This window comes from Juglans microcarpa x Juglans regia, chromosome 2D, assembly GCF_004785595.1.
Source record: "Juglans microcarpa x Juglans regia isolate MS1-56 chromosome 2D, Jm3101_v1.0, whole genome shotgun sequence".
In the NCBI taxonomy this organism is placed as follows: Eukaryota; Viridiplantae; Streptophyta; class Magnoliopsida; order Fagales; family Juglandaceae; genus Juglans; species Juglans microcarpa x Juglans regia.
In genome coordinates, this window is record NC_054596.1 from 366,494 (window position 1) to 390,398 (window position 23,905).

General features: G+C 36.2%; 2 protein-coding genes, 1 long non-coding RNA gene and 1 pseudogene across 3 annotated transcripts; 2 read left to right on the forward strand and 2 right to left on the reverse strand.

Annotated features, from left to right (window-relative positions):
• Nucleotides 1-2,473: 2,473 nt before the first annotated feature.
• On the reverse strand, nucleotides 2,474-3,546 carry LOC121250315. Its single transcript, XR_005937759.1, has 3 exons — nucleotides 3,478-3,546; nucleotides 3,234-3,312; nucleotides 2,474-2,700 (listed from the first exon to the last, which is right to left on the reverse strand). It is a non-coding gene; the product is annotated as an uncharacterized LOC121250315 (long non-coding RNA).
• A 998-nt stretch (nucleotides 3,547-4,544) lies between these two features.
• On the forward strand, nucleotides 4,545-8,671 carry LOC121250313 (mitochondrial phosphate carrier protein 3, mitochondrial-like). The gene is given in 7 exon segments (XM_041149413.1): nucleotides 4,545-4,979; nucleotides 6,462-6,823; nucleotides 6,919-6,962; nucleotides 7,780-7,994; nucleotides 8,078-8,202; nucleotides 8,298-8,313; nucleotides 8,316-8,671. Coding segments are annotated over 7 exon segments (1,110 nt in total). The 5' UTR covers nucleotides 4,545-4,676; the 3' UTR covers nucleotides 8,361-8,671.
• Nucleotides 8,672-11,184: 2,513 nt separating this feature from the next.
• On the reverse strand, nucleotides 11,185-15,044 carry LOC121250867 (annotated as a pseudogene).
• A 6,461-nt stretch (nucleotides 15,045-21,505) lies between these two features.
• Nucleotides 21,506-22,090, forward strand: LOC121250871 (prostatic spermine-binding protein-like). The gene has a single exon (XM_041150103.1). The coding sequence runs from the start codon at nucleotides 21,506-21,508 to the stop codon at nucleotides 22,088-22,090; it is 585 nt and encodes a 194-aa protein (XP_041006037.1).
• Nucleotides 22,091-23,905: the final 1,815 nt, after the last annotated feature.

The following is a 23,905-nucleotide window of genomic DNA, read 5'->3' on the forward strand; positions in this document are numbered from 1 at the left end:
ATTGATCAGATTCTATAGTTTGTTTGAAGTCCGCTTTGTTGAGTAAAAAACTCGACATCAAATTCTTCCTCATAGACGGTGTATAGAGAATATCTTTGAGTATCAATATACGTCTAGATGTGAATTTCAACTCAACCTCACCACTCCCAAGAACCTCAGTTTTACTTGAATCACCAAGCATAATAGTCTTATCTTCTTCAAAGGGAGTAAAATTTTTAAACCAATTTTTATCATAGCAGACATGTCTATTGGCATCAGAATCTGCCCACCACCTTTCAACAAATTGAACCATGTTAATGTCTGTGATCATTGCTACAAATGGCCCCTTAGTTACATTAACTTGAGGATTATTATCTCGCTTTCGAAACTTACAAATTCGAGCAAAGTGTCCAAATTTGCCACAGACAAAATATGCTTGATTTTGTGAATGAGGTCCTTGATTCTTATCATTTTGGTTTTGAAAACCCTTTTTGTGAGGTCTACTAAATTTTTTGAAATTTTTTCTTTGCGGCTTAAAAAAACTATTTCTTGTATTTTGACCTTTGGGCAAGCTATCATTTTCAGAAATGAAGTTTATCTTTGTCATGGTATCCTCATTACCATTTTGAAATACCAAATCATCTTGGCCTCTTGCTTTCTCCTCCACACGAATGTGATTAATGTCTCTAAAGATGTCTCCTTTTGTTTATGGCGCATCGACTTTTGAAACTCTCTCCACAAAGGTGGTAACTTGTCGATGATGCCACAAACAATTAGATTGTCTCCAATCTTGATGCCTTCGGATCTAACTTCAGGTACAACCATTTGAAAATCTTGCGCTTGCTCGGTAATGGATTTTCTATCTACCATTTGATATCGAAAGAAGTGACTTGCTGCATATTTCTTCGCTCCGACTTCTTCAGTATCGTATTTACTCTGTAAAGCTTTCCAAATTTTCTTCGCAGATATGTAAGTAGTATTGTAGTAATCATAAAATTGATCAGCAATACAATTTAAAAGATAGCATCGATATTTATACTCATCTTTGGTATATTTCTCAATTTTTTCTTCATGAACTTTTACTTGTGCTTCAGTCATATTCTCGGTAGTAATCTTGCTAGGATTCTTTGTAATGAGAACATAAGAAACGTTGAAAAGACTTAGATAAAAGAGCACCTTGCACTTTCATCTCTTGAAATAAGCTCCTTTGCTTGTTGAGATCTCCAATGCTTTCCGTGGATTTTTCAGTTGTAGGCTCCATACTGAAATCTCCTTAAAATTGTTGGCGAAATCACAATAATATAATAAAATTATAATAAAATTAAAATTAAGACGAAGCTAGTTTGGACTGAGGCACAGAACAACACAAATCCAAAATTATGATTCAGCATTTCTGTATGCTCTCGCTTATGGTGACCAAAGAATTAAACGAACAAAACAGAGGTTTTCCAATTTGTGAAGTCGAGTGTCGAATAATTGGGGTGGTAAAGTTTATTGTCGTCATACAACATACGCTCCAAACATCATGCCACAACTCATTTTAATTACATTCCTCGACTGTTGCCCCCTACCTAAATCTCGTGCCATGTGGCCGACAAAATGATAAAAGCGAAAATACAAAGCTAGCTCAGGAAACCAGCGACATTATTGGAGTTTCAAAGTCTATCAATTCAACTCAAGTTCATTTCTACCTCTCATCAGGCTGCAGATATATTTGCCAAAGCCTTATCTGCAACTCGATTTCATTTACTCAGGTCCAAGCTCAGGGTAGGTGAGTCACCTCCCATTAGCTTGATGGGGGCTGTTAAGATGAATGACCCTGCTTCAGACAACTGACATAGAACTACATCTCGCACTTGACGACTCAACTGCTGATCAAGATAAGTTGTAGAAACCGAATGATGTTGTTGATGCACATCAAAGTGGCATTGTCCTGAACAACCATATTACACTATTTAAATTCAAATGCATAACTATAGTGTATATCTGTAACTTGGTTTTTATCTGCAATTTGGTGCATATCCATTTATCATATTCAAACTCCGTGTATGGCTATAAATTGATTAATGCTACACAGCTTCAGTATCCTGGCTGAAACTATTTTTCTGCATTTTGTATATTCGTCATTGCAGATAAATGGTTTTACATTCGGGTAAATATTTAATTTTGTCATTGTTCATCCTCGTATATGAGGTTATAAAAATAGGATTGAAGGAGAACAAGTTTGTGGGTACATATATACAAACGCAATAGCTGCGTTTGTAAGTTGAAATGGCGAGAAATGCATTTGATCGAATGAAGGAGAAGCATGTGAAGTTATGGACTTTTCTGGTTATAGAATGCGTGGCCGAGCCTTAGAAGCTCTGGAAGTCTTCTATAAGACGACTAGCGCGCACTGGGTTCAAACCAAAGTGTGTCACTTTTATGTCAGTTCTAGCTGCTTGAAGCCATGCTAGTCTTTGAAAATAAGGTTGGCATCGGTTTAACTCCAACCACGAGCCTTGAATTTGGTGTAAAACGAGCAGTATTGCACATACACGGTTGATCTTCTTGGGGATGCCGGTCATCTCTACAAGGCGTGAGGCCTGATTCGGCAAGTAGTCTGGAGTTCCCTTCTTGGGGCTTGTATGCTTCACAGAAACATTGAGAGGATTTACAAAAACGTTGTCGTTGAACACATATCATGAAGAATGGTGGACAAGTGGTCAAACTACCACGAATCTGGATTCAGTTTGATCGACCTAAATTGTAGAGATTTATGCGTATTAATTTGGACAAACTGACCGTGAAGCTTTAAGAATTGGATGATGCTACAGCCCCCGCTGGGGTGTAGTGTTACATGTATTTATTTTTAAGTTATTTTTTATATAGATTTTTTAATATTTTTAAAAAATAAAATAAATTTAGAACATCATTAAAAAAACACTTATTTAATCAGAAAGTAAAAAAAAAAAAAATCATAAAAAAATACTTCCTTAATCACAAAGTAAAATAAAAAAATCATAAAAAAATATTTTATTTCGTGATTAAAAAAATATTTTTTAATAATATTATGATTTTTTTTAAATATTTAAAATTATTAAAAAAATTTATATAAAAAAAAACTTAAAAAACCACATTAAAATACACTTGCTAGATCCCAGCTGGGCTCCAGCGGGAGATCTGGCATTTTCCTTAAGAATTTGGGCATATACCCAATATATAAAGACCATATTTCAGTTGTTCATGACAATAAATGCAAGGAGAGTACCCACCCTAGCTTGGGGTTTATATAAAAATATATAGCGAGAATTAGCTGGCAGTTGGCTTCCGTAATTAGGAATTCTGCATCATCTGTCACAACAACAATCCAGGTTGTTAAGAATCCAAATGAATCTGTGCCCACATTTCATTACAGTCGTGTCTTAAGTGAATAAAAAAGATACTATAAAAATAAAATAGTAAACCAGATCACAACAATGCCCTTCAATACACAAATAAATCATCTACAAAGCACACCTCATTGCATATTGGACAGTGGTGCCGCATGGAGTTCACACAAAAATGGTTATCACGCAGGCTAACAGAATAGCAAGACCCTATAAGATTGAAAACCATTAATCGGGGATAACATATTCTAACAGGAAAAAAATATAATTCCAAGTGAAGAGAAGGATGAAAATGGGATGAATTCATGCAGCATAATCAAAATTTTCAGCAAAAAGGACCCATGTAGTCTACCCAAATCATTTGGAAAAAACTAAACAAGCACTGCAATTTAAAACCAGACAAAAGAAAAGCAACACTTACCTCTGGCATGGCGCATCAACAAGAAAGCTGAGTTACGGAACCATTCCTATAACAGTCTTCCAAGACCTTAAGGGTAATTTGAAAATCAAATCAAACTCAACTCATCTCAACTTATTATTATAATTTTTTTTAAATTTCAACATAAAATATAATATACAATTCAATTTTTTTAAATCTCAAAATAATAATAATATTAAAAAATAATATTCTAACAATATTTTATCATCTCAACTCAACTTAACTCAGTTCAATATCTAAACGTAACTTAAGAATTCAAGCTTACGATTTATAAAAACACATTCTAAAATTTAATTTTTATTAAATTTTAAAAATTTTAGAAGAGTCAAGACCCCCAAGCCTTAAGGTAGTTCCGCCGCCCAAACTGTCTAGTGCCTACACTAAAAAAATTCCCAAATTATTCGCCCTAATTATATGGCAGGCCTGTAATGTATGTATACATTCAAAGTGTACCAGGATGATCATAAACATGCACTAGCCACAGTACAACAGACTATGAGATTAATCTCTCTCTCTCTCTCTTAGAAAAACTTACACCCAAATTTAATAAATACAACATTCATGTAAAATCTGTCGTGTCGATTAATATGAAAATAAGTTATATATAATTGTTATAATTCTTCCTATAAACAATATAGTTAAACACTAAACCAATATAATTGTTGTAATTATTATTTTCTTTTTCAAAATTTGATTTTAATTTGGCGATTAGACAAATAAAACAAAATAAAATAAAAAACCCAGGCAGTGCGAGTCATTCAGTGCAACCAACGCATACAACAAATATCTGCGAGCGTCACTCTCGCTTTCATTTCTGGATTCCGACCTCCTCCCTCTTTGAACTCCCACTCAGTCACGTTCAGCCTCTCCGCCCTCTCTGGTCCCTTCCAATGGCTCTCTCAGAAAAAACATCGCGTCAGTCTCTGATCCCCAGCTTCCTCTACTCTTCTTCTCTCTCCCACAAAACCCTACCTCTCGATAATATCATTCCCCCCCCTAATCTTAACACCCTCTTCTCTCAACCCTCGTCTCCCAGTAGCAACGTCTTTGTTCCCGCCCCTAGCGAGCCTTCCAAGAAGATCGAGATGTACTCCCCACAATTCTACGCCGCCTGTACCGTCGGAGGCATCCTTAGCTGTGGTCTCACTCACACGGCCGTCACTCCCCTCGACCTCGTCAAATGCAATATGCAGGTCCTTATTTCCTTCCGCTTTTTCTTCGCTCTCCCTCTCTTGTTTCCCCTTCCGACTTTGATGCCATCTTCCTAACATTTCCGTACCTTATTAGATCTACATGTATTTCTCCGCGCGTTGCTATTTGTTCTACTGCATTGGCTCGTTATTCGTGTCGATCTGAAATTTTTTCTTCACGATCTTCTCCGTTTGTATGGATTTCTATCGAGCTCATTTGATTGTCTCAATGTTGGAGTAGTTGTCTTTTCGGATCTATTTATGGTCAGACTTTCGGCTGATGATTTCACCTTACGGATGTGACTTTAAATCTACGATTTATTCTTTTTTCTTTTAAAAATATGTTCTCTTTTGGGTTGTTTCAAGATTTGTGTTATTTCAGCTGAAAATTAGTTGTCGAAGATTTTTTTCGAGATATCAGAATTAGTTTTCCGCCGTGCCAGATTTTCACTGGATTTGATCTTTCGGTGTTTTTAATGAACTTGAGCTTTGCTTTTTGGTTCTTTTTCCTATTTCCTTCGTTTTTGATAAGTAATTGTAAATTTTACTAAATAACAGTAGGCATAGCCCCAGGCATGCGGGCGTGTACATTGCTTTCCAGTAGTTCGTTAGTTCTTTTCTTTCTTGAAAGGTGCAAGTACGCAGTTGATTATGAGTTTTACTTATCAAAAAAAAAAAAGTACGCAGTTGATTATGAGTTAATGATGTTGCATTGTTATGATTTTCTTCGTGGAATGTATGAATCTTCTGATTGCTAGGATTTTTGCTCTTTAAGAGTGTATCTTGAGATCATATTGTCTCTCATTCTTGACTATATAACCTTCGTATGAACTATAAATATAAATTTCTTTTTTATTTCTTTTGATGGGTGTTACCGATAAAAATAAATAAAATTCTTTTGATGGGTGCTAACACAGTAATTTGTAAAGCTTTGTGGTCAAAGGGTCAACTTGAGATGAGCTGTGTAGACTTTACATCCTGAGTTTGATTCCGCAATTGGAGTTTTCTTGAATGATCTGATACATGTTCTGGCTAGTGGGGTTGTGCATCCAAGGTTTGCTCCCCAGGGATGAGTGCAAAAGGCTCTGCCTTGGTGATGTTCCACGTGATTAAAAAGCATACTAATTTGTACAAAATGGCCCATGCTTTATTTGGTTCTCATATCATGAAACAGGATTTAACAAAACTCTTGAAGATAATTTAACTTTCATCTCACTGAAACTTGGACATGTTCATAATGCAGCTTTTTTGGATATATTAAATCTGTGTAGAGAGGCTGTACTTTGTTTATTGGATGTGTGAGCAGAATGAGATGATTTGACAAAAATGAGTTATTTCCTTTAATTTCAAGAATATGTTTGAAATAGAGAATGCATAGAATCATCTTACCTTTTTTTCTCAACAATCAAACGGTTGGATATTTAATATGAGTTGTCACTCTTGGATACAAGGGTGCTGATAAATATTGAGATTTTTGGCTTCCAGATTGACCCTGCAAAGTACAAAAGCATCTCATCTGGGTTTGGAGTGTTGCTGAAGGATCAGGGCATCAGAGGCTTCTTCAGGGGTTGGGTACCAACCTTGCTTGGCTACAGTGCTCAGGGTGCTTGCAAGTTTGGATTCTACGAATTCTTTAAGAAGTACTACTCTGACATTGCTGGACCTGAGTATGCATCCAAGTACAAGACCTTGATCTATCTTGCTGGTTCTGCATCTGCCGAGGTCATTGCAGATATTGCACTTTGCCCTTTCGAGGCAGTGAAGGTCCGAGTTCAAACACAGCCTGGTTTTGCTAGAGGTCTTTCAGATGGGCTTCCTAAGTTTGTTAAATCTGAAGGCGTTCTGGGGTATGCATATGAATGGGGTTCCTTTTTTTTTTTTCTAATAATATATGACATTGCAATTAAGGATGCATTTCTAACTGATTTGTCAAATCATGCAGATTGTACAAGGGTCTAGTTCCTCTCTGGGGACGTCAGATTCCATGTAAGTTGGAGTGGGGGAAGGAATTGGATTGGTAGTTCTCTGTTTTTGACTAACAAAATTCATAGTTATGATTATATTGAAGTCCTAGAAAAATTATTTAACTTTTCTTATATGCATCCCATGTATTGGGCTATGCCTTTTGTTTTTATTAGTAAAAAGCTAAAAAATTATTTAGAGTTACTTAATGTCAAATGCTTGAACTAGCTACATAAATGTCAATAGAACTAAAATTTTTGGACGAGTCTCAAGTGAGGCTTTCATGGAGGTATGTATTATACGCTATTTTAGACTTTCCAAACGTGCAAATGATTGTGTTGAATACATTTTTTTTTTTTTTTTTACCTCCATATTCTTAACATGCGAATGATTATGTTGCAAGAACTTGCTTGAGCATCATATATTAGTTTTCATTTTGAAAAGCTAAATTGTTTCATATGTTGAGTTTCAATGATTTGTAAACTTCAATTTTGGATATTCCTTGTAGAAACTAGAAACAGCATACATGTATATAAACACACATAACAAATATACATGCATACATACTCCATCCCAGGAAATACCCATATTTCGCTTTTTTGGATGCAGTTGATGTTCTGCAGTTTCTCTGGTCTTTGTTTTGATATGCACAAAAGTAACCATCTTTGCTTGTTCTCAATCCAGCTTGGTTCCGTGGTGCCGTATTTGTTTGTTGAAAAGTTGTTGACCCTAAACCAGGGATTTAATAGAAAAATGTGGCAAGAAAAAAGTGCTCAGCTCCTTAAAACTATTGTTGATGCCTTCTTACCTTTCTTTTGTATCATTATGTTCATTCTTGCAGATACAATGATGAAGTTTGCATCTTTTGAGGCCATTGTGGAGAATATTTATAAGTATGCCATCCCCACTCCGAAGGACCAGTGTAGTAAAAGTCTGCAGCTTGGTGTGAGTTTTGCTGGTGGATATGTGGCTGGTATATTCTGTGCTGTTGTGTCTCATCCTGCTGACAATCTTGTCTCTTTCCTCAACAATGCCAAAGGGGCAACTGTTGGTGATGTGAGTGATTCTCCTAAGCATGGTTCCCTGATGCTTGTTTATTTCTTCACACTTTCTTCAAATCTGTCTTCTGGTTTGTCCAGGCCGTGAAGAAGCTAGGTTTGTGGGGTCTCTTTACCCGTGGGCTTCCTCTCCGAATTGTCATGATTGGAACTCTTACCGGAGCTCAGTGGGGAATCTATGACGCCTTCAAAGTTTTCGTGGGATTGTGAGTTCATTTTATAGCTGTGAAGTGGTTGCGTACACTATTGTTTTTCATGTTACTCATTTTTGTTGCTAATCGTGATTTGGTGTTATCTTCAGGCCAACCACTGGGGGATCACTCCTGCTGCTGCCACCACTGCAACCGAGCTTGCAAAGGTGTAGGATTGCTGATGATCAACATAATTTTTGTCATTTCATGGAAGTTAGAAAAGACATCTATGGGGACAAAATAAACAGAGAATTGCGGAATCTGTTTTGATGGCTCCCAAGCCAGTGGGGGAGTATTCTTTTGAATTTGGGACTGTATCCAATTTTCCTAGTGTGAAGGATGGTTTTATTCTCATCCTTCTGACTGCTTTAATACTTAGTTAGGCCTATAATGAATTTGCACACTGATGTTTGGAACATGTTTCCCCGCAAGCATGGGTCAAAAAATAATGGGCGTATTGAGTGATACGTTGAGTTCTCTCTTTCTATTTTTTGGAAGGCGATTGTGATTAAGCTGAAACATATTAGCGACTCGGTTGTTTTGTTGATGTTCACATTGTAGCTTTAAAGCATTTCTCTTCTATTAATAGAGTTGATAGACAATCATGTAAGCCAAGTGGAATGGAAATGGAAGTGAGATAAAACTATAGAATGCGTGCTTGTTTCACCCAATGCGCCAAATGTCACTAACTCGGTCTTGTTTGATGTTTGCAACTTATGGGGTTTGTCGTTGCCTCCCAAGATTTTGGAGTCGCGAGTTATTTTATGCCCTGTAGTAAATAAATGAATACACCACGTGTGTTTTACCCTTTTTGGTGCCGACTCATAACAGTGGCGCCTAATGAGATCATAGATTAACTGGATTCAAAATGTGATAGATAATAAAATCAACTATCGATCCTAAGCCATCTCTTCTCGTGTGTTGCATTCGTACATGGAAACAAGAAGATCTGTTCTGGAATTTTTCCTCATCTATGTACAATTATCTTGGGGTGTAGATCCGGATATGGATCCGGATACCTGGTCATAACCAGATCCGTATCCGGGTTTTTAAAAAACTCGAAAAAAAAACCCGGATGGTAACTGGATCTAAATCCAGATATCCAGGTTTATTACTATATATATATTTTTTAAAGACTTATTTTTGAAAATGTTTTGATCAAGAATTGAATCCCAGATAACCTAGAGGCTCCAGACAAAGGCTGAGGAGGAGATGGAGGTTTTGGTGGCGGAGTCCAAAATGGGAGCAGGTACAGGTATTCTTCTTGAAATTATTTGTTCACGGTGTGGCCACCCTTATCTTCACCCAAGGTTTCCTTTTCAACTCAGGTGAATATTTAACTTAATACAGTTGACCTCGTAAAAAAGCAAACGAAAAGAGACCTAGCAACCATGGAACGAAGGCAAAGGACCTGAGTTGATCGATCAGACATAAGTGGGCACTTGTCCTGTAACCAAGGCTCTGAGATTGTCCATATCTAATTGTTGTGTTCAGGAAGATCCTAATATCAGGTCTCCCATGTTAAGGTTGTTCTTATGCTTGGGAGCAAAACGATAAACCTTCCTCCATCTGCACCTCCATTCACCATAGGTAGACTTTTGACGTTTGATCAATCTTCAACAACTGCCACCGGAACAGGAATTTCCATATCTGATCAATCTTCAACAGGCCCTGATACAGTTTTACCTAGTCAAGAGATCATTAGCTAGCTGGAGCACCGCTTTTCCAGCTACTTGAAAAGACGATTGTTTACTTTTTATCACATTTTTTTTCTTACCAGCCTTGCATGCGTCATTTTCATGCTAATGCTATAGGCAAATCCTTGGCCTTTTAGGTTTGATTTCGCTGCTCCCATTATGTTTTTTGAAGGTCAGACTAGACTTTTTTACTGCTTCAGTTTATATTGATTTCTGTAAGACAACTGCTTACGAAAATCCGGTTATATAACTGGAACTGTAACCGGTTTAGAGTGGATAAGAGTATATCTTACCCGCCTGGGTCTAATCCGGGTAGAAAACTGCCCGAATTCATTCGGATTTCTGAGTTTCGGACCGGACAGAAGGAAAAAAAAAAAAAAAAGGGCCCGGATACACACCACTACAATAAGCGACGTAAAGACAAGGGGGCAAGAGGGCTGCCATTTCAAACACAGCAATTTATTAGAAGAAAATCTTGTTCTCTGGAAAATCTAACTTGTTTAATTTTGCATGGTTGAACTCTACAAAAACTTTCGAATCGTTAGCTTGAAACTCATCCTCTTCCATCAAAAAGAAAAAAGAAACTGATCCTCTTGCCTGCAACATAATGTTGTAGGTTATTCTACTTTTTGCTTCCATCAACAACATCACTTGAGTTGCAGGAATGACATGCATGTCGCAAAATTTGTCTTTAGCCAAAGACAGCCTCCTGCTTTACCGGGACGCAAAATCTCATCTCAAATGTAAGCCAAGGAAACACAACCAGAATACATTGCGTCTTTCAAAACATTAACACGCTTTAATATAGGAATACACGGGATACACCATCAGCATTATTTTCAAGCTTTCTAAGCTGAAAGCACAGTAAATAACTGTTCCACAATTTTGATGTGCCAAACCTTCCCTAGACATTTCACCCTCATTCCTTACCACTCCCATTGAGCTGAAACTCTAATTAAAAAACCAAAGAATTGGTTCGGCTAGTTTCAGAGATGTGATGGGATGGTTTTAGATAAAATATGAAAGTTAAAAAAAATATTGTTAGAATATTATTTTTTAATATTATTATTGTTTTCAGATTTGACAAAATTAAATTGAAAATTGAAAGAATTGAATTGTTTATTATATTTTTTGTAAAAATTTGAGAAAATTATAATGATAAAATGAGATGAGATGAAACACTTTCTGAATCTAAACGGAGCCAAATCTAATTTACGGTGCCTGTCCATTGTTATTGCTGTCTTGAGGAATCCTTAGACTTGGACTTCCTAACAGACAAGGAGCTTGGATTTAGCACTGGTCACACGAGATTGATTGTGAAGCAGACATGGGGATGGACATCAGTATCAGCTGCCAGACCAACCATCCCTCCAATTTCATCATTGGTTTTCCAGTATGAGCTGGTTTAATCGTCAAAGGAACAATTCCACGAAACATTGATCAGACTACGGAAAAAGCCATCAAGATTCACAGATGAACAGCGTTAACCAATATCCAGACATATAAATTTCCACTCCTATGTATGTAGAGATGCATTGGTGTGAGCTAGGCTGCATTTGGTGTGAGCTAAGGCTTCAGGAGGCATGCAAACAACACGTCCTAATTTAACTGGAATACGTGCTGCCCATTTTCGTTACGGCTTAAAGCATGGAAGTGTTGAAAGTTCATATAAAAGTTTGGAGATGATAATGTACTTGCAAACAAAGTTTAGAGTTAGCTTAGTTACTGTACAACATCATGATTAATTTCCGGACAAAATTTCCAAAAATCATTTCTTTTTTAAAAACTACCGCTTCATAGCCTTCCCATCTTTCTTGACCATACCGCATGGTATATTCCTCCCAGGCTAGCTCAATCAGACGACCATCTCAGGTAAAATGGTCTTATTAGTTAGGTAAATAATGCATCTTGAAATTATCTCCATCCATACCATGCTTTTTTTAATAGGTAATCAAGGAGCTTTATTCATAAGAAAAGGCATAGCCCAAGTACACAGGATCCCCATCTTGTTCACATGGCCCCATGAAGCAAAGAAGCTAAGAAGGCTACTCCAACCTTATTAGTGTAAATTATTGAGGTTCCCTCATAATAGGCTGTAAAAGATAACACGATTTCAAGGACTTCTGTTTGCACTATCACACAACCCTTCAAGGATTGACTGTACTTTTTGCTCACTTCTCACTGATGGAGCTAAAACACACGCCTGAAATTGTGTCAACAAACTGCGCTCAGTCAAAAAGCAAATGTTTCATTGGAAAGCCATTAATGAACATAAGAGTGCACATACCAAGAACGATGGCGGCAAACCATATCTCAGAATGCTCTCTACGAAAACATGTACAGCAGAAAAGTGCATCCAGGAGCTAAAAACCTACAGGCAAGAAACATATTCTTGTGTAAAATAACAATGTGTAGTGATAATTGTTATAATAGAACTAAAAGAAACTTTAAAAACTGTAAGCCATAAAACCAATTTGGAAGATTCTGACCATCTATAGGCCAGTAGGCTACATTGGTGGGCAAATAAGTCAGAGGTGTCCTAAAGATGAGGAATAGCACAAACAAAAATACCTCCCTATAACTGGTATAGCACCACTGCAAAAGAGAACTCCTCAGTCTTTCCTGGTCTTGCATTAATTTTTCTAACTCCTGCTTCCGACTCTGTTGTGCTTCTGAACTACATTCAAAATCACGTATCTGAATCACATAGTAGAATGGCAAAAAAACCACTAATTAGATATTTACCACCAGGCCAAACACTGAAAGTAAGAAGAAAATGGAAAATTGCAATAAACTCTTCATGCATTTCTGCTCTGGTGATAGTTCGCAAAAGCATACTCACTTGAAAACCTCTATCACGTGCACTTGTTCTAAAATTATCTGCAACACGACAAAAGAGTGTCGCAGAATAAAGAGCATATTCATTATCCTCGTACAACTTCTTGGAGGACCTGGGGACCTGAACGTGGTTAGCTTGATTAATCAGACAGGAAAGATAACAAGAAACAAAAAGTAAAACAGTTAGACTACAACTATTCCAGAGGTTTAAAAGTCTGATGGATAAGCTGATCAATCAAAGTGAAGTTAAATCATTGATCAGCAAGTTAGCGTTCTAAATCACCATCCTACAAGACTGTCTTCGAGGCTGTAACAACAGGAATTGGAATATATACATAAAAATATATATTTTTTTAATGAGTACACATAAAAACCTATTCTTACTTCAAAGCTTGTCAAAGTCTCATAACTGGCCAACCAGTCTTTCTGTGAGTACTTGGGAACAATTGCAAGGACCAAGGAGAGTCACCAGATGTTCTAAGGTAATTATATCCTCTGGTTTCACCAGATTTGAGAGATCTCGCACAGCTAAGCTGAAATATGCAGAAAGGAAAGGTAGATCAGCTAAGAGGCCAGAATAAAATACATTTTGCGTAGAGCCACAATCAGGCATAAAAGAAAAAGGCCATTTCAGGGGAAAAAAAGTATACCTTCCACTTTGCTTCCGGATTATAGCATTAAGCTGACTGCGGACAGTGTTATAATCAGCAACACAAACCTAACGAGTCAAAGCATTAACCCAAAGAATACTTAACTAAATATAAAAAGTTTATTTGCTCATCATCCAGTTTAATTCTTTGGGCAAGCAACATAAGATATCAACACAATCCAAGCGAGGTATAAAAAGGCTTTGAGTGAGGATTCTGGGGAAAACCGAAATTTGTAATAAAATATTTTACTGAAAAGCTCAAAAGGCATCCAAGTACACAAAGGAAGCTTAAAGCAATGAAGTGATTTTGCATCGACCAGAAAATAATTACATGGCTCATTCTACTCAAGTGCAGTGAAACGAAGGTTTAATATAACCAACTGACCATATTAGATGTATCATCCTAACGCAACATATTTCCATGAAAATGTTGTCTCCAATAGTCAATTTCGTACTTTTTTTTTTTTAAGAAAAGTGTGTTAATTTATTATTAAAAAAATTAATTTTTTTTTAATATAAATCTTATATTTATTAATTTTTTAAAATCAAATGCACGGGGTTTATCCATTTTATAACTATAAATATCATTTGTCTAATATAAAAACTTAGAACCAGTATTTAGTGTATTATTGCAGCGCTATTGTGTGTGTGTGTGTGTGTGTATATATATATATATATATATATATATATATTAAGATCTTCTAACCCTTTTCAATGCATATCCATTATTTTTAGCTAAATATTTTTGAGTTTATCCAAGTCGTAGAAATCCGAGGGTGTAAATTGTTGGATGCTGTGCGCATACATATTTCTGATTTTGATTGTCTTTTTTAATCATATGATAGTCTTGAAGTTGCAAGCAAGCCATGTTTATTCACAAGATCTCCCTCCCGACTATAACCATTTGCACATTCGACTATTGTTATGCGAGTAATATATAGGCATAATCCTTTTTATGAAGCTGGCCTTGACTTCCTCGATTCAAATGGTGAGATTGACCATATTAATAAGACCTACATTACCTTAATCCCAAAGATAAAGACTCCCAAGAAAGTTTCTGATTATAGGTCAATCACTTTTTGCAATGTTATTTACAAGCTTATTTCTAAAGTATTGGCCAATGAAAACTATTTTAACTATGTTATCTCTCCCACACAGAGTGCCTTTATAATTGGAAGATTGATCATGGATAATGTGGTAGCTGCTTAGGAAACTATGCACTCAATGAATATCAGAATTTGAGGACAATCTTTTTGCCATTTCTAAACTGGGAATATGGCTATGAAACTCAATATAAGTAAAGCATATGATATAGCGGAGTGAAATTTTTAAGAGTTGTAATATATGGGTTTCAATGGAAGATGGATTGAACTTGTGACGAGATGTATAAACTCAATATCCTACTCAATCCTCATTAATGGTTCTTCCCAATGCTCCTTTAAGCCAACTAGAGGAATTAGGCAGGGTAATCCTCTATCACCCTACCTTTTCATTCTCTACTCTAAAGTTTTGAGTACTCTCCTCAATAATGTAGAAGCATCAAGATTAATCACGGGCATCCCTATTGCTCGAGGCCAACTTTGCATTAACCACCTTTTTTCTGCATATGATAGCTTGCTTTTTTCCAAAGCAAATTCCTTAGAGTGGAGCAGACTGATAGATATCTTGGACATCTATGAAAGAGCTTCTAGACAAAGACTCAACAAAGAAAAACTTATATTCATTTCAACACCAACACCAACTAAATCATTATGAGCATAGAAAGGGTTAGATCTTCCTCATCTTATGAAAAGTACTTCGGCTTACCGGCCCCTATTGGAAGATCTCGAACTCAAGCATTCAAAAGTATACTTGATAGGGTGAGAACAAGAATTAGCAACCGAAAAACAAAGTTCCTTTCTCAAGCAAGCAAGGAAATTTTACTCAAATCAATGATTATGCTCTGCCTGCATACTGTATGAGTATTTTTAAGCTCCCAATATCCCTTCTCAAAGAAATCAATAGAGTCATGAATAACTATTGATGGGCACAACAGTAGAATGAGAGGAAAATCCACTAGGTATCTTAGAATTAGATAGGAAAAGCAAAGGCAACTGGAGCTTTAGGCTTTCGAGATTTGAAGAGTTTCAACTTGGCTATGCTTGCCAAGCAAGGATGAAGACTAATTCAAAGACATGACTCCCTAGTAGCACAAGTTCTCAGATTGAAATAGTTCCTTCAAACTTCTTTCTTTCAAGCAAAACTAGGCTCCAGGCCATATTTCATATGGAGGAGCCATATCGCACCTAGACATCCGATGGAGGAAGGATCTATTGGAGGATTGGTAATGGACAAAAAAGTTAGAACATGGAAGGACAAGTGGCTACCCCAACTAATCACTTATAAAGTGCAAGCAATGGAATCAATTGCTGCTCTTATTAATTTAGATACTAAGCAATGGAATGTTCCACTGACTGAACACGTTTTTTTCTAGTAATGAAGTTGTTATCACTAAGAGAATCCATATTAGTCTCTCAAATAGCCCAGCCAAATTGATATTGAGATGCACTGCAAATGGTCAGTTTTCTATTAAAAGTGTCTATCACTTACAAAAAGAACTCTTTGATTGAGCTAAAGGGCAGGCTTCAAGGTCCAACTATAAGAATGAAAAATGGTCAAGAATCTAGTAGCTTAAAATTCTAAATGCTGCTAAAGTGTTTCTATGGAAAGCTTGCCTTGAAGCTTTTCTTACAAATCTGAATCTCCTCAAAAAGAAAATAGTTGAGTAACCTAATTGTTCAATTTGAAAAGAGAAATCAACTATATATACTCTTTGGGACTATATTGCAGCAAAGGATGTTGGGAGCCTATGCTCCAAGAATATTCAAAAAAGTAGATTTTCAGCAAAATGTTTTAAGGATCTCTTTTCATCTATGTTTGAATCATGTGAGCAAGAACAATTGGAAGAAATTGCAATGACTGCAATGAAACTTTGGCAAAGAATAAATAATTTTGTGTTTAAAGCCAATTTCACCCATCCAAATTCTATGGTGCAAAACAACTTTTGCTAGACCTCAAGGAAGTGTAAAAAGGAGTTGCTAATTCTATAGCAGTTGGGGACAAGCTAAGATGCAGATGGGAGCCTCCTGTTCAAGGTGTTTACAAGGTAAATTGTGATACAACCATCAACAAATCATTTGGCAAAGTTGGCATTGGTATAGTAGCTAGAGATTGTGAAAGAAAAGTGTTGGCAACAAAAAAGCTGAAAAAGAGTTGTTTCCTGACCCTTACCTAGCTAAATTTTTTGGAGCTCTTCAAGTAACAATCTTTGTTGTTGAAATTGGTTTAAGGAAAATTATTTTAGAAGGTGATGCTCTTCAAGTTGTCAATAGCATTACATAGTCAGAAAATTCTTGGAATAGTGCAGGAGTGCTAATTCCATATGTTAAACAACAACTTTCACAGTTTGATAGTTGGTATGTCCAACATATTAGAAGGGAAGCTAATGTTGTAGCTCATTTTTTAGTAAAAAATTCTCTTGAGCTATCGAATGATGCCATGGATTTGGAGGATTGTCCCTCTTGTATTTTTTTCCTTTTATGATGAAAATTATTAATATAAAAAAAATCATTTTTAAGACTTTTTACGCAATTATATTTTAAAATGAGGATATTTATATAAAGTAATATGTAACACCCAGCCTAAAATGCCCGTTAAGACTTAAACCATTAGCTCCCTTAATCTTAGTTAGTGTAAGTTGTTATTGTCGAGGAAAAAAAACTTGGGAATTATTTTAGCATGAGAATGAATCATTGGAAGATCTCTAGTATTTTATTTTGGATTAATTGCCAAGAAGCCAATAGGGGAATGACACTTGGCATCCTTAGTGGGCTTAGCAAAAAGGACTAAGTATGGATAGATTGAGAGTTAAGCACACTAGTGTTTTATATAGGGCCCTCAATCACTAAAGATGTGATGGGCTAAGGATAGATGCCATAAACCAATATCATGTGGATTTAAGTTCTTGAAAAATTTTAGAAACTAGGCCCAAGCATGAAGAAGGCATGGAGCCTTTGAGCCTAACTTGGTAATAGTAAAGGCCTTTGGCCCAACTTTAGAAAGACATGCCATTTTGATCAAACCTTAGTAGACCTTTGAGGCCTTATCTAAGCCCTCAAATCTAGACATAAGGTCCACTCATTGACCCACACCACAACCAAAAAACTTATACAAATAGCCCTACAAGCCCAACAAGGCCCAAAAGCCTTGTCTTCCATTTTTATACTTCTAATTGAAAGTCACATACACCATACCATTGGCTTCTCTCAAGCACAAGAAGTACCCCATGCTCCTAAGATCCCCACTTGACCATTAATTAAGCTTCTAGCTTCAGTTATGAGCATTAATCAAGTTATACATGATTAGTGACTTCTAAACCATGTTTTAAGCTTAATTTTCATTTTAATGATTTCTCACATTTTTTTTATCTGAAATTTATTAATTTTATTATTGAATTGCATCATTCTTAGGCCAAATTAGAAGTTTAATCTTGACCCAAAACATGTCAATAGAGGCAAATACATGTCAATGCCAAAATCACCACAATCGACACACATGTGCACCTTCATGTGCATTGCACCAAATCAGCCCTTTGCCCACCCCTTTTGCACCATTTTCTCAAGGGGAATTTCATAACTTAACACTTCACATTATCCCTCATAGTTCAGTTCTAATGATGGACAAATTAGCTTCAAGGAACCAAACCAAAAACCCAACTAATTCCATTAGAAACCTAATTGAAGTTAACCGGAGTGACATTTGAATTTTTGCTCTTGGTTGAACCAACACCACACACCACCTCCCTTTCCCTCCAATCCCCATGAGTCCCTCAAAGTCATCATGAAGTCTTGACCAAGTTTTCCCCCAAGCCAAACACCACAAACCGATGGGCATCAAGCTTGAACCACTCAACAACTTCACCCTCTTCCATGAGCTGCATATACTTGAGCACTTGGCAGCCAATCCTCCACCTTCCACTACCTAAAAAGCCTTCAAGGAGTGATATTATACTTGTACAATCAACCATAGAGAAAAGACAAGAGTGATACAAGCATGAAATGAAAATCTATCCAGATTTTTAGACTCCTACCCAACGACATCATAGCATGACTTCATGTCTTTTTTTTCATTTTTCATTTTTATTTTTGCACCATGGCAGCACCTACACCCACATAGCACCTTGCAACACCTCAAATGAAAAAATCACGAAAGGTTAGGATACTATTCACCTGTACAAGTGATGACACAAGCTGAAATTGCATCATCACACTCCACCGCCCCACTCAACCATTCACCAAGCCCTTCTTCATCCAAGGCCAACGTCCCCCTCCCTTCTTGAAGCCTATAAATACCTCTTTCACTTCCTCATTTCTTCACACATCTCCTCCATGCCTTCTCTTGAGTCTTGAGAGCATTTCACCACCCTAGTGAGCAATAGAGTGAAACCGAGTGAGGTTTCTGAGAGCTCTTAAGTATACTTGAGTGAAGTTGTCTTGAGAGCTCTAAGGGCCACGAATATTTGTAAGTAACATTGCCCTAATTTTTGTTTAGTATTAGCATAGCATGTTAGACTTTAATTTATGCCATGGGAATGAGTTTTTAATTGAGTTTAGTAGAAGTTACCCGACTTAGTTCAAAACCGGGTTAATTGGGATCATTGATTTCATAAATTATTTTTAAGTTGAATTTTTAGTCATGGTATGTCTTAGAATAATTTTATATGATTCAAAAATGTCTTATGAATCTTGAATGTTTAATTTTGAAGTTAGAAGCATGCCATAATAAGTTTTAATTCTATCTTGTATTGATTATCTAAGCATGCATTGATTTTGATTAGTTTATGCTTAATTTATGGAAGTTTTGATTAGTTTACCTAGGCTTGAATAATGTGCATTTAGAAAAGCCATGTGATTAGGATAAGAATGAGAATGCATGATTTGATTAAGTTTTTAAAATATATCTTGGTGAATAAAGATAGAAACATCATGCATGCTTAATGGATGATTTAGTAGTGATTAAGGTCTTGAGCCATGTTTAAATGTTGGGATGAACTTGTATGACCTGAACCTAAGTTTTTAATTTGTCATTAAGGTTGTAATTAGTGATGGCACTTGATGGAATTGAGTACACATGCATCCATGGGGGTTAATTAGTTGAAATCACACTAGGCATTAATGGAATGCATGCCACGGGTTGGTTATGATTAGCATAGTTACACTTTGATTCTTAAAATTATAAGATATAGATGGTTTTAAAACATAGAAAATATGAGGTTTGTAAAGTTTGATAAATCTTGAGGCTCATTTGTAAATAGTGAAAATTTAAGGTCTTAGTGGCAATTTTAGAAAGTTTAGAGGTATTTTTGTAAATATCAATTTTTGAACCATTTTGATTATGACCATATTCATTCGAAGCTCAAATCCTAACTTAGTGTAACCTTGTTTACAACCGCTACAATTTTTCAAACTTGGATAGTTTGTAAGTTGGCCTCTAACTTACACTTTGATAATTTATTTATAATTTATTGATAAATGCCACATTCATAATATAAATATCATTTGAACATGAAACATCATGTTATACAATACATTGAATACATGAATACTTGCTTACATAACATGTGCAATTTTCATCTTTTGAGTATGTTATACAAAAATTGTCATTTTCACATGAAGCATACTTACAAAACATGTCATGCAAAATATTTTCAAAGCATAGAATGAAAACTTAATTTTTGTGACAACCCCAAAAGCTAGGATGAGGATTTCTCCTAATGGAACTTCTCTGTCTATTCTGGAGTGAGTAAAAATGAAGTGGTAACATCTGGTTGATGAAAAACAGTCAACATGCTTCGAATGGATTCTTTTTAAAGAACGCCAGTGCGAAGTCAAAATTTTATGACACTTAAGGCTGGTGGGTATGTATGTTATGATGTTATGCATTAAGACCAAGTCTACAGATAACGTAATTTCAATATGAGTTGTACTATGGTAACAATGCATATGGAAAACTGTGATGATATCATATGTTATGATGTTAATGTTAATATGATTGTTAATGATGATGAAATGTTATATTTTTTGAAAGTTGAATTGAAAAGTGTTCTCTGTAAGAAAACGTGCAACAGAGTTTTTCTGAAAAGGTTGAAGAATATAGATGGGAGACAAATATTGACTTTCTGCATAACATGCATTTCATAATTATCATTTATTATGCATAATTTATCTTTGTGCATGTTAGTTGTTTAAGTTATTAAGATTTTAAGTAAATTCTACTCTTTTTGGACTCACTATCATTCCACTCGGGATGATAGAAGTTGTATCAGGACCAGACGAGAACGAACATGATGGACCAGTGGATCTGACTGATTGAAAAGGAGCCGGACCTCGATCGAAGATTAGATCTTATTTTGATATTTATAGCTCTAACACTTCGTACCTTAGAGCGTATGAATGCTCGTACCTTTGAGCGTATGAATGAGTTGATCTAATTATGGAGACTTTATTATTTGAAGTATTTTGTATTGAAGATATGCTACTTTATCATTTGAACTCATGATCAATATTAATGCTATTGGGATGTTTTAGTTCATTCTTGGATACATTGCATATTAACTGTCATGATTGAGAGTATGTACCTTGTATTGCATATCCCGACGCTCCAAGACTCCGTTACATCCCAAGCAGAGAATTGGGAGCGTCACATAATGATACTTTTATAAGTTAATTTTATAAAAATGTCTATCATTTAAAATATAGTTGTATATAGAATGATAAAAAATGATTCTGTTTCTATTATTCTCCACTGTTATACAAGTGGAAAAAACCGCAATTAAAAATATCAATTCCAAAAACACCATTTGTAATCCTCTTTAAATTAAAAATTTTTCACGTGTATGGATAAATATAAATATATACTTTAGTCTTTACACAGATTTATGTAAATATTTTTTTAAGATCAGAATCGATCAAACATTTCTCTGTAATAAATAAGTATAAAGCTGTGGTATACGCACTCCCAAACCCTAACCCACCCCTCCGAGTCCAAAGCCCCCAAATCAAATCTCATGCCAAGTTCTCCGACAACATAATTTTGGATGGCGGAGACCAAGCACCAACTCGAACCTACAACATTCCCCGCGAAGTGCAAACCCAATCTCAACTTCGAAGACAACCCACAAAAAACTCTAAAGTTTCAACCACCTCTCGATAACAGCACTATCGTTTCCCAAGAGAAAAACCCAATCCTAGAAGCTCCTGAACGCTATTCTTCAGCACCCGACGACAAAGACATCAAATTTGAGGCCGATTCACTCGTCGAAGCCGAAGATGACGGCAACGATGATTTTGAAGATGACGATGAAGATGTCGAGAATGATCGTGGGGAAGCTGAGGTGGACAGAAAAGGGAAGGGAATAGTGAGGGACGACAAGGGCAAAGGCAAATTGAAGGTGGAAGAAGAAGATGCTGATGCTGATGATGAAGAAGACGAAGACAATGATAGCGATAGCGGGACTGATATATCCAACAGTGAAAGCGATTTATCGGACAATCCACTAGCGGAGGTCGATTTAGATAACATTCTTCCGTCCAGGACTCGGAGGCGGACGGTTCAACATGGTGTTTACGTCGCCAACGATATTGGTAACAATGACGATGATAGCAACGACAGCGATGCGTGAGTTTAAGGAATGGAAGGTTAGTGAAATTTTTTAATTGAAGTCTTGGTTTTAGATTCGGTGATAGTTTTTGGTGCTTCAGTGAGATTTATGTTAAAACTAAAACTAAAAAAGGGAACAATGGCGGTTTGTAAGTTGAACTCAATGCTAAATGTGACGATGGTTTTCGTTTTCATTTCACTTTGATGACATTTTTATTTACCCGATCTCCGAGGAAGCGGAATCGCATGTCTATGTGCTTATTTCTTCCGCTAGTAACTGAAATATTTGCCAACGTGAGTAGTTGAAGAGATGATAGGACTGAGTCACTGAAGTTACTTTGCTTGTGATATGGGTGCATCATGGATTAGTACTATCCAAGGTTGTGGCAAAAAGAATAAACTGATAGAGAGGGGGAGACCGTCGAAGCCCTATTTGTGCCAAGCGACCAAATTTTCCAATGTTAAAACACAGAATTCACAACTAAAAAGTTTCCAACATTAGGTCAGACTAAAGCTTCTTGGGCTAACTGAAATATATCTACATTAAGCCCAATGCCATAGCCAATTGAGGTAGTCGCTGAGGACAAAACATCCTAACTTCTCAACCGGAAGACCTTGTTCAAGGGAGGAATCCCTGCTTAGTTGACCATGTGCATAACAAAAGTACTACTTGGTGATGAATTCTTCAATGTAAGTAGAAGGCCCATCCCAAAAGAGGAATAAATATGTTGCTTGGGTTCATAGTCACTTAATTGCTCACCTTCATCACATGAAAGGTCATCAGTTTCTATTCCCTGACCCACAGTTGTTATCTCAGCACGATACTTAGAAGCCATAACTACACCTCGATGTGCTTTCTGTTACTAGATTGTGTCAACAAGTTATTCTTGATTCTTGCTCTCCAACGTTTCACGAAAGCCTGAGCGTCCAATGCTTATTGGCCATGCAATCAGTGGTTTGCAACGCCCGGCCAGGACAGTAGGGATGTATGGTTGTTTCTCAGAAGCTGACTTAATACAGATAAAGTAGGTGGTGGTTAAGGATTTGGTTTAGGTTGTTTTAGAGTTGCAGGGAATATAGTATACACCTTGCATGATGGAACTCGTACTAGTAGTTTGTTATTGCAAATACTATAGTGAGCTTCCCTTGGTTTTTGTAAAATTGAGAAACTAATTACTTCGGTATTCACTTTTTAGAATTATGCACCTGGTTTGGAATTTTATGGTACAAGGTCTAAGTTCTACTGGATGTAGGTTATTGTAAACAGTGTTATTTTATGTGAGGACGTTTTTTTATGTTTTATTTTTGGTGATTGTATTTGTAGGGATTATTGTAAAAATAGAGAATGGGAGGGAGGCTACCTTTGGAATATATGTACTTACTGGCCAAAAGAAAGGAATTATATATGCTTGGCAGAGCCGACATCAAAGCTGGCGGGTTGTGGTAGATATGAATTGCATGGATGCCCATGTCTGAATCATCAGTAGCAAGAGATTTTTATGGCAACCTCGTCAAGAAATAGAAATACTTAAGCTATGTGGGCTCTTTGCTCTAAAGGTGACTCTACTTCAATATTTGCACAATCTGACCATTGATTTTCAACCTTTCCAAAGTTAAAACCCCCGTTTATGCCACCTTGTGCTCTCTATGATGAAGTTCAATCAGTATGGTAGTAATTCTTTATAACCGTTATTAATTGAAGATTGTTGGTGTGTTTGGTCATACCACAATCTTCATATATTTAAATATATATATATATATATATATATATATATATATATGTGTGTGTGTGTGTGTGTTTCTACACACACATGAAGAACTGCAAGTAATGTGTGAG

Coding starts and splice junctions, on each gene's coding strand:
- LOC121250871 (XM_041150103.1), top strand. CDS start 21,506: ATGGCGGAGACCAAGCACCAACTCGAACCTACAACATTCCCCGCGAAG.